Source organism: Lithobates pipiens, unplaced genomic scaffold (genome assembly GCF_037356315.1).
Source record: "Lithobates pipiens isolate NorthernLeopardFrog02 unplaced genomic scaffold, aLitPip1_a1.2 Scaffold_3, whole genome shotgun sequence".
NCBI classification, from domain to species: Eukaryota; Metazoa; Chordata; class Amphibia; order Anura; family Ranidae; genus Lithobates; species Lithobates pipiens.
In genome coordinates this window covers 92,453,923-92,468,805 of record NW_027507790.1, presented here as the reverse complement: position 1 = coordinate 92,468,805, position 14,883 = coordinate 92,453,923, and the positions used below count along the sequence as shown (strand labels likewise).

The window sequence follows — 14,883 nt, the reverse complement described above, 5'->3', positions numbered from 1 at the left end:
AAGAGACTGTGGGGATCTGTGTTAAGTCGATGTTGCCTGCAGGCACATGATTTGCAAATTGGGCTGGCTGGGAACAGTAGTCTATATTTCCTAGAAGATATGCTTTTAACCCACCGGGCCTCTGGGGAGAGGTCCCGCAGGCCTCAGGCCTAGTGGCAGGGAGCAACCAGATCCAGTGGAGATGCTTACTATTTAATAGAAAAGAATGTGTCACGCTTCAATTAGTAACTATACATTTTGTGCAGAAGGAAATAAGTCTGTACAGGAGGAACCAAGTTTTAGGAAAGAGGTGAAAGAGATATAAGAACTCTGCTTTTACACGGTCAAAAGCAGTGTCTCTATTCAACACACGGTGATGGATGGAGAACTCTTAGCGGTAGTAGTCTGCCAAGGTCGAGCCGCAGGAGGAACAACAGTCTGCATGGAGATGCAGGACGAGATTTGTATCTAATTCAATATGCACATTACATCTTCTGGCTCTAACTTGATCAGAATATACTAAAAATATGATGGCAATAACTAATTCCTATGGGCATCCCATATTCCTATCCAAGTTGTACCCCCCAATAAAACAACAAACACAAATCTCGCAAAAGACTGTTCATTGTCTCTGGAAGTGATGTATGAAGTCTGATAGTGGGCTGATTTGGCAGAATGTTTGTTACTAGCTGCAACGCCATGGCTGCAAAAGGAATAGTGTGTGTCCTATGCCTACATATATTTTCTAATAGGTGTCCCTCATTCCCATCTCAGAAAGTGGGCGGTATTTACCTAGAATATTTCACATAACACTATATAGGGTATCTATCTATCTATCTATCTATCTATCTATCTATCTATCTATCTATCTATCTATCTATCTACCTATCTATCCTTGGCCAACAATCGTTTCAGATCAACATCATCCATCACTGAAATGTTAGTTTTGGCTCACTTTTAAAAGTTAACATCGCTACACTAATGTGTAAGACTGGTTTCTATATTTCTGGAACCACCTTTGGAAGCAAAACATCTTCTGGGTGGGCCAGGAGGTCTTACAACTAGGCATACTAAGCAGGCAGACATCATCTTAGCTCTGTACTGGCCAAAAAGGTGATTCCATGGCATTGTGGGAAGGTAAGATTTACTTAGATTTAAATCTAACTCTGATTGCCTAGTGCACCAAGGTTAGAGTCCACATCATAGAACCTTTGCTCACAAAGAAAAGTACAAGAAAGCAACTTGTGGTACCTCCATTTAAGAACTAATGTAAGGTAGGAAAGGTAGCTTTATTTTGGTACATGTCTAATATCATATGCTGTCATATTATCAAATTTATATATGTTGTCGTTTTAAAAAATAAGAAATATGTTCTTCACCAGCTGCATTGCTCTTAGGAGTGAATAATCAATGGCGGGTGTCACCAGCGCTAGATTGTGGTCATGTATGGCTGTAAAGAAAATCGCATGTGGTACGGTGGGAATTGAACCCAGTGCAGCTGGAAATCAACCATAACTGGAAGATATCCATATCTTCGAGTGAATAATCAAGTGGATCCTGAAGAAGCCCCTTCTCTTGGGTGAAATATGTCAATCCATAGATATATCTATATCTATATATCTTGTTTTTATAGATGGGGAAACAATAAACATGTGTTTCACACAATATAGTATTTTTGGGAGATTTTTTTAGTTTAATTTTGGGCACATTAAATATCCGCAGTTCCCCATGCCTCCCTTTTTTTAGGGCAAATGGGGAGATGTTCTTCCTTATATTCTAACAATAAAACATATCTAGTCAAAAATGTTAAAAACGCCAAAAAATAAATAGTGTATGGAAATAATTTTTTTTATAACTGTATACTTTTGTGGAAATTTTTATTTCACCTTCTGTCCTGTAGACACAACAGGATGTAAGAGGAAATATCTTCAAAGTGAGGAAAAGCACTTTTTATACCAAATAGTGTAGTAAAAAAATACAAAAAATGTTATAACAATAAAAGACAAAGTAAAAGCATTGTACAAAAAATATGTAGAGGCTAATTGCCTCTACACATTTTTTTGTACAATACTTTTACTTCATATTTTCCTTTTATAAAATTTTGTATTTTTACTACACTATTTGATATAAACAGAGTGATTTATTGTATCGACTTGTGTTGCCGTTAAAGTCTCGTCCATGAGGGTTGTTCTATTTTCATCTATAATTAAAGAAAACATGTTGTGGTTTTAGATATGTTAAATAAATTACCTTACTTGTGTGCAAGAAGAACATTATGCAATGCCATTTGTGGTACAAAAAACTAAACAATCATACAAGATGATTGAAAATGGATGCCGCTCCAGGCCAGGTTTTGAGCTAACTGAAATCTCTCATTCAAAGGATTACCTAAATTGGTATCGCAACAGACATTTCTCGAAGAAGGACTTTAGTTTTGGTGCCTGCTGGGTCACTCCTGCTTTGAAGGACATGTAAGATTTGAGCTGCCCAATAAAAAAATACATGTTTTATGTTACTGCCGTGTTCTAACTTGAGTTATTTTTCTAAAGTCAATAATGTGCTCTAAGCAGTAAATCCCCCAAAAATTATCATATTGAGCAAGCTGAATATAGAACGGAATTGAATCCCATCTCACCTTAGTCCTGTCTTTTCAGGTCAAGCTAAATAATTGGCCAATCATGAAGCCAAATGCATTATGTTTCAGTGAGTTTTATTTTGTACTTGACAAAATACATTGTGTACTTTTCTCTTGAATGGATATGATTCATCTCAAGTGAATTAATGGGACAGAACAGTTTCACTAAACATAGTTCTACATTTTCAAACTACATGGGGTGAAACATTACCAAGAGTAACTTAGATATCAGAATGAAGCATTAGCCTTGTAATTCATTTTGCATTGACTCTTTTATTATTCACACACATCAGTTATCCATCCTGTGCCATGGTGAATCAGAACATTTGGTAGGACAACATGAATAATATGCTGCTTACTTGACCTGAACTATTCTCTGATTAGCAAGGCACATAATATACAGTAATAGCATCATTTTAAAGCACAATACAATTTTGTGTGGGAGGAAAAATCTTTAGTTTGGAGGTGAAGCAGAGGAGATTTTAAAAACTTGCAGGGAAATATCTTTAATGTTAAAATGCCTAAATTGTGCATGCTGTTATTTTAATGGGTAATTGAGCTGTGTTACAGCTAACTGCCCGCAGATCTTACAAACTGCAAGCTAAAAATGGCTTGTGACCCAATATCTGTCTATATTCATCGACTGGTTTAGCTAGAATCATGCAGGCTCAACAGTAAAACCTTCTAACCCCTGGAATCTTGTCAAGTAGCTGTGATTTTATAGTGTAGCCTCATGCAGAACTATGTCTGCCTGAGGCATGTATTGAATCAGTACACAATTCACTTGGGCATAGATCTTTCTCAATAAAAGCCACACAGACTGCTGCAAAGGTAGCACCACCACTGGGCTGACTAAAAGACCTAGTGGCTCAACCTGGGAAGAGTCTTTTTAATAGCAGAATTAATTATGCCTCAGCATATTTCCATTTTCCAACATTTTTTTTTCAGAACTCAGACACTTTATACAGAAGGTATCCACCATCTTTAAATACACATATGGCAGACCATCTTATTTGCAAATATGGGCTTGCCATCACATTAAGGATAAGGTGACCTACAGGAGGAGAGGGGAAAAACAAGCTTTGACCCTACTTCTCCTTGATCTTCATTGATAAATAGAAGAGGCTGGGTCAGGTTCAAGTTTTGCAGTAAAAGTTGGTATCTTAATTTAGTTATAAAAGCAGTCTTTGTGTTTAAAATGTACATATTATTTTGCTGTGGATTTTAGATAAAGTAACTTCTGTGCAGAACAGAAAAAAATAATTTAGTTTCATTTCAGATAGATTTGTTATAGAGGTCAACCGATATGGGTTTTTCTCTGGCCGATGCCGATATTTAGAAATCATGGCGGCCGATGGCCTATATATGATGCCGATTTTTTTGGGCCGATATGTTAGGCCGATTTTTTTTAATTTTATTTTTTTATCCCCCTTCATCTCATAAAACCTAACAGACACCTTTCCCACTGGGGCGTTTTTTTAGGCGCTTTTGGGCTAAAAATAGCGCCTGTAAAGTGCCTTCAAAACGGCTCCCCTGCAGTCTGAGTGAAAGACAGAGTGCTTTCACACTGAGGCGATGCAAGCAGCACATTTGGAGTGGTGTATACCGCTTCTCCACCACTCCTGCCCATTGATATTAATGGGCACCACTGCCCAAGCGCATGCAATGCGATTTGGCAGCGGTGCTTCACGGGCGCATTTAACCTCTTCTTCGGCCGCTAGCTAGGATTATATGTGCCCCACTAGCAGCCGAATAGCACCGCTAAAATGATGGTAAAGCACTGCTAAAACTAGCAACATTTTACCATCAACGTCTGCCCGCTCCAGTTTGCAAGCAGCCTATAAAATAAAAAAAAGTACTCAAAACTTTTGGACGAAAAAAAAAATGGACTAACTTTACTGTTTTAGTTTTTTTTTTTTTTTAAATCATTTAGTGTATTTTTTTTCCCTCCAAAAAAATGCATTTGAAAGACCTCTGTGCAAATGCCGTGTGACATAAAATGTTGCAACAACCGCTATTTTATTCCCTAGGATCTCTGCTAAAAAAATATATATACTTTTTGGGGGGGTCTAAGTGATTTTCTGGCAGAAAATACAGGCCTTTTACTTGTAAGCAACAAGTGTCAGAAAAGATTTAGTCTTTAAATGGTTAAACTGAGAACTTCTACACACTGAGATGAGTTCATTCATTCAAGTGTAAACATTGTATCTTTCTGTTTTTTTCTTGGCAGGCTGCCCAGAGAGGAGGAAAGACGTTTCTATGACGACTCAGGCAACTTACACTGACTTCTATTACAGAAGTCAAATAAAAAAACTGATTCAAACCTCCATCAACACTCCATTAATTGGCACCTCATCCCGATTAGAAATATCAATCATTTTTTTGGAAAAAAACAAACCAGGGAAGTGGGACATTAATGGTGCAATACTCAAAGAAGAAATATATATATAAAAGTTTATAAATATTTTATTATAACAATCCCGTAAAAACAAAAAACAGCCTTTATAGTCATACAAAATGTTATATACAACTTGCGATCCAGAAAGAGGTATGATTGAGGTAGTTGTGATTGGTTTATCCCGACATGTTTCGCTTATTGCTTCATTAGAGGATATGCCAACTACCAAAATAACAAAATCAAACAATAAAGAAGAAAAACATAAGTTAAGTTTGCAAGGTCCAATTCTTTAGACAATTTTACATAGCTTTGTACATATAACAAGACATATATATGGTTAACAAAAGGCATGAGTAAGGCTCCAAGTGGATAGGTATGCTCACCCTCATTTCACCAACCCATTCACCGCCAGAAAATCGTCAAGATGACATAAAAGATGCAGGGCAGCATGCTCAACAGCCAAATGATCTAGCAAGGAGGGCATAGACAGTGGCTAATCGGGGCAGAAAAAATATATTTTTATAGTTTTAAATATTATTTTATAAGAAAAAAAAGGTTTAAATTTTTAATTATTTTGCAAAATATTCATATACCCTATCCTAGTTCCATTATATTTATTAACCATATAGGCATATAGAATGGGGAAAAGAGGACAGTATAAAATATATTTTAGTATTAGATTAATCCATATTATCCGACAAGTATTTTAATTTAATGATTATAATTCTTATATACTAGAAGAAAGGATTAATTATAATTCATCAACTTACACAATCAATGAAAAGGTAAGGATTCCTTTTTCTAATCCAACAATCTATCATTGGCCCACTGGGAGTACCCAGGAGTCCCTTCAAAGTAGATTAGGCTACAGGGGATAACGCACCCAACAGGCTTCACTGCCTGTTCGCAGGGTGTCTAAAATATAAGGAAGAGTATTGTAAATTAATTGTTGCATAGGAATAAAGATCCCAGGGAATACATCTTAAGGGAGTTTCCACTAACCGTTTAGAAGCATAAACGGTTAGTGGAAACTCCCTTAAGATGTATTCCCTGGGATCTTTATTCCTATGCAACAATTAATTTACAATACTCTTCCTTATATTTTAGACACCATGCGAACAGGCAGTGAAGCCTGTTGGGTGTGTTATCCCCTGTAGCCTAATCTACTTTGAAGGGACTCCTGGATACCCCCAGTGGGCCAATGATAGATTGTTGGATTAGAAAAAGGAATCCTTACCTTTTCATTGATTGTGTAAGTTGATGAATTATAATTAATCCTTTCTTCTAGTATATAAGAATTATAATCATTAAATTAAAATACTTGTCGGATAATATGGATTAATCTAATACTAAAATTGATTTTATACTGTTCTCTTTTCCCCATTCTATATGCCCATATGGTTAATAAATATAATGGAACTAGGATAGGGTATATGAATATTTTGCAAAATAATTAAAAAGTTTAAACCTTTTTTTTCTTATAAAATAATATTTAAAACTATAAAAATATATTTTTTCTGCCCCGATTAGCCACTGTCTATGCCCTCCTTGCTAGATCATTTGGCTGTTGAGCATGCTGCCCTGCAACTTTTATGTCATCTTGACGATTTTCTGGCGGTGAATGGGTTGGTGAAATGAGGGTGAGCATACCTATCCACTTGGAGCCTTACTCATGCCTTTTGTTAACCATATATATGTCTTGTTATATGTACAAAGCTATGTAAAATTGTCTAAAGAATTGGACCTTGCAAACTTAACTTATGTTTTTCTTCTTTATTGTTTGATTTTGTTATTTTGGTAGTTGGCATATCCTCTGATGAAGCAATAAGCGAAACATGTTGGGATAAACCAATCACAACTACCTCAATCATACCTCTTTCTGGATCGCAAGTTGTATATAACATTTTGTATGACTATAAAGGCTGTTTTTTGTTTTTACGGGATTGTTATAATAAAATATTTATAAACTTTTATATATATATTTCTTCTTTGAGTATTGCACCATTAATGTCCCACTTCCCTGGTTTGGTTTTTTCCCAAAAATTTATTGATATTACAGAAGTCATTTCCAAGTCCCGCTGTTCTAAATCGGCCTTTTTATCAGCTCAATCGGCCGATGCCGATTAATTAAAAAACAGCAAATATCGGCCGGCCGATATATCGGTCAACCTCTAATTTGTTATTTTACTAATTTAGTTTCATTGATTCATTTTCGGCATTCATTTAGTTTTGTTTTTTTAATTTTCAAACGAATTCCAACTTTTCATATGGATTCAAATATGAATTGAAAATATTATGTGAAGAATAACTGGCTATTAAGGAGCGGGGCAGCCTCCTGGCCGCCATCTCCTTCACAATCGTGACTCATCTGCTGTCTGCGGGACAGCAGAATGTAAACAAAACAATTTTTTAAAAATCAACAGTGTGGGGGTCCCCCCAATCCATATCTAGTATGGATTTCAGGGGAACCCCATGCCAAAACTGAAAAGAAAATACTGGTCCCACCAAATCCATACCAGGTCATTCAGGTCTGATATGGATTTCAAGAGGAACCCCACACCCCAAAAAAAAAACATTGTAAAGTTCCTCTCTCACCAAAATCCATACCAGACCCTTATCCGAGTATGAAGCCCGGTAGCCAGAAAAGCGGGGGGACAAGCAAGCCTCCCTCCTGGACCATACCAGGCCACATGTCCTCAACATAGGAGGTGCTTTGGGGAAGGGGGGCTCCCCCAAAGCACTTTGTCCTCCCCAGGGTTGTGGGGGATCTGCAGGCAGGGGTCTTATCAGAATTTGGAAGACTCCTTTAACAAGGGGGCCCCTAGATCCCAGTCCCTCATGTGAATGACAGCAATTACATCTGATAAATGGGACTTTCTACTTTTGGTGGAGGTGACACTGGGTGAAGGAATCACTTACTTTTGAACACTTTAAAAGACCACTTTAGGTGTTTGTTTATATATAAATTTAGCGCTGCAATTTTCCCATGTTACATCTTTTTACAGGTATTTATTTTTTTATTTGGAGCCTGTAAAGCATTGCTCTATGCAGGACCCCTGAAGACTTTTCAGTGTATCCGCCTACTTGTACCTCGTAGGGCAGGCAGATACACACTGGTAGGAAAAATGAATGAACTACCAGAGAACTCAACAGCGCCATGGTAGTTCACTGAAACTACAAATTGATAGCCGCAAAGGCTGTCAGTACTTGTAGTTTGTCATTCACAGAACTCCAGCTCATTAATAACCAGCTATTGTGAATATATAAAACGAATTCCGTATATATGAAACAAATTTCTAAATACATTTTGTTTCTTCTGCATTATTGTTTATTTATTTATTTATTTATTTAATGCTATTGCAATCCAATCCAAAATCTACAAAACAAATGCCCAAGTTACAAAATTTATTTTGGAATTGATTTTGTATCTTCGGAAGGCTTTCTGTATGTTTGTAATGGCGTTACATAAAAAAAAAAACAGCATGGGGCCCCCCTCCCAATACATACCAGGCCCTTTGGGTCAGGTATGGATTTTAATTGAAATCCCACAAACAAAAAAGCGGCGTTAGGTCCCCCCCACAATCAATACCAGACCCTTATCTAAACATGCAGCCTGGCAGGCCTGAGGAGGGGAACTGAGTGAGTGCCCCCCTCCTGAACCATACTAGGCCACGTGCCCTCAACATGAGAGGGTGCTTTGGAGGGCTTCCCCTCCAAAGCACCTTGTCCCCATGTTGATGGGCTATTACTGAATTCATTTGTATCAGTTTTATTCAGATGCTTCAAACATCTGAACAAAACAAATTTATTTTGTTTATTTCGTTACTGTTTTTTTTTTTTCTCAAATACATTGAAATTCATTACAGAAATTCTAACATTTTGTCCAAATTTCAATTCAGAACGAAATGAATGCACAAGTCTAATAGCTTCTGCATACAGTATGTATTTTTCATCATATGCTTTGTTTGAATTCCCTAGGTTTGTGACAGGTTAAACTTGAACTGAAATGCTGAAAACACTCAGATGGCAACGCTAGATTTATCTTGTGCAAGTTGAGTAGATGAAATAAGAAGTTTGCCTGTACATTAAATGAAAATAATAAGCTACAAATAAAAGCTTGCCTATGTTCAACACAAGCCTTATTTTTGGCTTCTGGTTGTTTTTTTCTGCTGTAAATGTAAACAGTTTCATGCTATGGGCTTTAGAGATCAGTACTCACACCTCCTTGCAGACTCTTGGGTGAGCTCCAGTCGATAAATTGACAGACGATTGACTCCGCCACAGATGTTGCACTTCTCCCCCTTGCATTCCATATTACATTCTGTTTCACTGACATTTAAGGCTTTAATTTTGTGCCCGCAGTAGCACTCTGCTCCAAATTCAAGTCCAGCAAACATGTATCCCCTGTAAACAGAGGACAGTAACATTTTAAGAATGTCAGATTTGTACAGTTCTCTTCAAATGTAAATGGTCAAGTCTAAATGGACCACAGAGATACATCTAGTCATAAATAGTGGTCATTCATTGCTTTCCAAATGTAATGCAAAAATACATAAATTGCATAAACAGTTTTAAGTACATCACATTTATTATTATTTAGACGGACATATCCAGGACTTGGGGCCAGGCCAAAGACTTGGAAGTATGTTAAAGAAAGGTGATATAGCCTTGGCTAATGAATAATCTACATATACAGTACAACCAGTTAAGATCCAGAGTTATTTTTAAATGTCAGCTATGGGCCTATTAATTCAACATCAAGTATATATGTATAATACACGCACATACACAGTTATTTACTTTTCTATAAATATTTGAGTGACACAGTAGTAACAAATAATAAATAAAAAAATAAAAAATAAAGTGTTATCTTAGATATCGCACAAAAATTATGAATGCAGGCTTTCAGTACAAACTGATATACAAACTTAGGTATGTTTAGGGCACGTGTAGCATTTTCCTTAAATGACCATGCTACAAAAAAATGAATGACTGAAATGAATGAGAAATAAACAAAAAACTAATTTGCAACAGGGAAATATTTTTAACCACTTGTTTTTTTTTGTTTTTCACACACGTTAAAATCTGTATTTTTTTTGCTAGAAATTATTTTAAACCCTCAAACAATTATATATTTTCTGAAAGCTAAGACTATGACTAATAAAATTATGGTAGTTGTAATTTATTATGTTGCACAATATTTGCGCAATGGTTTATCAAATGCATAGTTTAAGGAATAAATACAACTAAAATGTACTTTTTTTTACACAAATACAATATAATTCCTATTTTTCATAAAATGAAAAATATGACGTTGCATTAGGTAAATACATAACCAACATGTCAAGCCTTAAGTTTTCATGTGCCTGTGAAATCACAAACAAATATGGGACCCCCCCCCCCACCCCCAAAAAAACCCTAGGTGGTTCTTTGTCAGTTTTTTCAGTTAACAACAAATTATGGCCATAGAATTACTTTGCTCACTCTGCCGTTCACGACAATACCCAACATGTGTGTATATGTGTGCCCCTATGCGGTGTGCCTTATGCTGCATGTTTGCATTGGAGTATGTATGGGGGTGAAAAGATGCTTTAAAAACATTGCTAGTTTTAGTTTAGGGTGGGCACAGTGCCCCTCTGCCCCAAAGCACCCACCCCTCATGTTGAGGGCATGTGGCCTAGTATGGTCCCCCCTTTCCTGACCTGCTGGGCTGCATGCCCAGATAAGGGTCGGGTGTGGATTTTGAGGGGACCCCATGCCATTTTTTGGGGTTCCCCTTAAAAGCCATAACAGGCTGAAGGGTCTGGTATGGTCTTGGGGGGGACCCCATGTGTTTTTTTTTAATTTTGGCATGGGTTTCCCTTTCAAGAGCCTCAGAACACAAGTCACCCCACAAGCCTGATCATTATCATATTTGTATGCAAATCAATTCAAATCAATGGGCTGAAAGTTAGATCAGTTAATAGGGCTCTCACAGGGAACCATTCATTTTGACATGCCCCATTTTAGACATTTTTATAGTTGTAACGCTAGTCTTCAGAACATGCAGGCCTTGGTTCTTTTTTGAAGCTTGAAAATGCCTATGCCACTTACAGCTCCTAAAAGCCTGTCTCTGCAAGAGGCCATAGAATAACATGAAGAGGCATTTTTAAGCTGCAAAAAAAAATATCTGATACTGGTAAAAACAGCTTTAAAAGCGCCCTGTGTGCATTGGGACTTATACCAGACTAGAAAAGGGTCTAATAGAGATGAAGGGAATCCCCGGCTGCTCTGTTAACAAATATAAGCAAGTGGCTTTTTTCATTGTAAATGTCAGTTTTGCTGTGGTAGGTTGATATAAATTGTACAGATACACTACTTCGCATGCAGGTTAAGAGCATCTCACAGGCTTGTTATTTAAATAAATTGTTAATTTTTAAATGTTGACTTTAAAGTGTTGCTAAAATTGCTGCTCCCAGACAAACTGGATTTTTAATTTTTTTCGGGTTTTTTTCTCTCATGCATTTTTCCTAGGATTAGCTATAAGCCTAGAAACAACTATAAAGGTGCTAAAAAGTCTAAAAAACAGCAATTACTGATTTTTAACATTCAGATTCGGCACCTAAGCTTCAGTAACCTGCCTAGAACCAAACCCATTTAAGTTTGGTTCATACATATTCCAGTGCAAATTGCTCTGTTTAGTGATATCAGAACTTTGTAAGCAGTGTTGTGTAGAAGATCCATTAATGTGAATAACCTTCAGGAACCACCCTCTGATTACCCTTTCCCCCGGAGGTCGACTACTCCAACACCCACTTTGTACATGACTACGCAAAATTATGTGTTCAGTTTAAAAGTTAACAATGCTTAGTGGAGATCTTTTTTAAATGCTTTTTCTTAAAGTTCTCTGTGCTGCTTCATGAAGACCAAACATGGCCGTTAAATTGTGATGCTTATGAACATATTGGTAATTACGACATATGCTACAGTGACCATCCATCATCCTAATGCAGCCTGATGGGAATGGCAATTTTCACATGTTTCTATTTTAGTATACTTATTACATTCAGGGTCAAATTATCAGATCAAGATGCTGGCAGCAAATATATTTATAGCTCAAGAATAAGCTGCTGAAGCATTAATTAACCTGTGTCAATTACTTGAACTAGTACTTAAAGATTTAATATCTACAGAGTTTATATTCATGTGCTTAGTTAAATGGTTGGTTAGCTGGAAACTACTGTATAGCTATACAGTATCTCACAAAACTCAGTACACCCCTCACATTTTTGTAAATATTTTATTTTATACCTTTTCATATCAAAACACTCAAGAAATTACACTTTGCTAAATGTAAATGTAAATTTGCTGTCCCCTTAAAATAACTCAACACACTGCCATTAATGTCTAATCGCTAATTGCAATTTTTTACCAAAAATATGTAGAAGAATATGCATCAGCCTAAACTGAGGAAATTTTTTTTATATATATATATATTTTTTGGGGATATTTATTATAGCAAAAAGTAAAAAATATTTTTTTCAAAATTGTCGCTCTATTTTTGTTTATAGCACAAAAAGTAAAAACCGCAGAGGTGATCAAATACCACCAAAAGAAAGCTCTATTTGTGGGGAAAAAAGGACGCCAATTTTGTTTTGAAGCCACGTTGCACGACCGCGCAATTGTCAGTTAAAATGACACAGTGCCGAATCGCAAAAAAGGGGCTTGGTCCTTTGGCTGCAAATTGGTCTGGGGCTTAAGTGGTTAATGGCTGTGCGTTGAGTTTATACAAGCTGTTCACTCACTACATTGTAGCAAAGTGTCATTTCTTCAGTGTTGTCACATAAAAAGATATAATAAAATATTCACAAAAATGTGAGGGGGTTTACTCACTTTTGTGAGATACTGTATAAATGCAATAAGTCTTTGACCCATAAGTTTGAATTAAGAGTACAAGAGTTATTTAATATGTTATACATATTCTGTAGGAGCTGCTGGAAATTTCCCAGGTTTTTTGCCAGTTATTGCCCTGCAGCCAGGCACATGTTCACAGTCACTTCACAGTCACTTTGGCTCAACAACAAGTCCAGAGGTGTTCTTTTTGGTGTTTTTATTTTTGGGGTAACTTGGATAGGGTTGGGGAATTTGAGTGGGATAGTCCAAAAAACAATGTACAAGATGGAATTGAAGCGAACATCCTTGCAAAAGCAAACTGTAGACTTGGCTTTGTAGTAGGAGCAGTTAAAAGCAAAAAACTTCTTCTTAGCCACTTAAGGACCGGGCCTCTTTTTCAGACTCTGTGTTTACAAGTTAAAAATACATTTTTTTTGCTTGAAAATTACTTAAAACCCCCAAACATTATACATTTTTTTTCTAACACCCTAGAGAATAAAATGGCGTTCATTGCAATACTTTTTGTCACACCATATTTGCACAGCGGGCTTACAAGTGCACTTTTTTTTGGAAAAAATTCACTTTTTTGAATAAAAAAATAAGACAACAGTGAAGTTAGCCCATTTTTTTTATATTGTGAAAGATAATGTTACGCAGAGTAAATTGATACCCAACATGTCACGCCCGCCCGTGGAATGGCGTCCAACTTTTACCCTTAAAAATCTTCATAGTCGACATTTAAAAAATTATACAGGCTGCATGTTTTGAGTTACAGAGGAGGTCTAGAGCTAGGATTATTGCACTCAAGAATTTGGGTCACTTTTATTCCTATTACAAGGAATGTAAACAACCATTGTAATAGAAAAAAGAAGGACAGGTCCTCTTAAATATGAGATCTGGGGTCAAAAAAGACCTCAGATCCCATATTTGGACTTAAATGCAATAAAAAAAAAAAAATTTGTAATTTGAAAAAAATGACATTGAAAAAATTTGCCTTTAAGAGGTATGGGCGGAAGTGACGTTTTGACGTTTCTTTTCGGTCCTGCTATGGTATGGAGATGGGTGGGGGCCATCTTAGCCTCACTAGTTTTTATACCCAGCCACGGATAGGACCCGATCACCTCTAACGCTGCAGACAGCTCCGGTAAGTGGCAGAGGGTGAGGGAGAGTGGCAGGAGGGGGGATCCCTCTCCCGCCACCGATAACGGTGATCTTGCGGCGAATATGCACAGACCACCATTATCATTTACCGAACCGCCGCCTGCAGAGATGCATACCTCGGTTGTGGCAGCAGCTACTGCTGTTACCGAGATATCCCTCTTTAAAAAAAAAGGGACATACATCAATGTGCGGCCGTCGGTAAGTGGTTAACAGCAATTACAGCAGAGCCCTTCACAGAGAATTAGATTGACTGAGCTCTTCTGGACACCAGTCAATGTCCCCTTTACACAAATACACTGCCGACTCTCTAACACCAGAGGGCTGGGAGCAGCCCAAAAGTCTGTAGGATTTCTCTCACTATCTGTACTCACAAATGTCCTTGAAACGTTAGTTACATCCTTCCAACATATATACACCTTTTTACTGTAATACCAAACTAGATCTTCAGATGACAGCCCCTCAGTTAGCTCTGTAAATTTCACATACAGGCGCCTCAGCTGAGGCCTCACGAACAGCAAGCAAATGGCAGGGATGCCCGGATGGCAGCAAGCCCTCCAGGTTGGAGGGACCAAAAGACCAGAAGCTCTCCTTCTCAGTATTTACACAGACTGTCAGCAATCTCCAGGGCCACCCTCTCTGGGATTAGCAAGGGCTGCATAAATATTCATGCCGTGAGTTGCATTGCTCCACACCTATGTTTCAGAGAGATCTGCAACTCTCTGGAAAGCAGAGGAAGCAATCAAACCAGCAGCAGCTGAAACACTGAACAGACCTAACTAAGCACATGCAACTGCACTGATTACGGTGATCTAGAACTAAATTTGCCTAACACAGAAAT

At 37.3% G+C, this 14,883-nt stretch overlaps 1 protein-coding gene across 2 annotated transcripts in view; it reads right to left on the bottom strand.

The window, feature by feature from the left end:
* WSCD2 (WSC domain containing 2) overlaps window positions 1–14,883 on the bottom strand; it is a 478,077-nt gene that overhangs the window by 98,698 nt on the left and 364,496 nt on the right. For both annotated transcript variants that reach the window (XM_077462039.1, XM_077462040.1), the window contains one exon: window positions 9,232–9,416. In XM_077462039.1, the coding sequence (XP_077318165.1) occupies window positions 9,232–9,416 (185 nt within the window). The remainder of the gene's footprint in view (window positions 1–9,231; window positions 9,417–14,883) is intronic.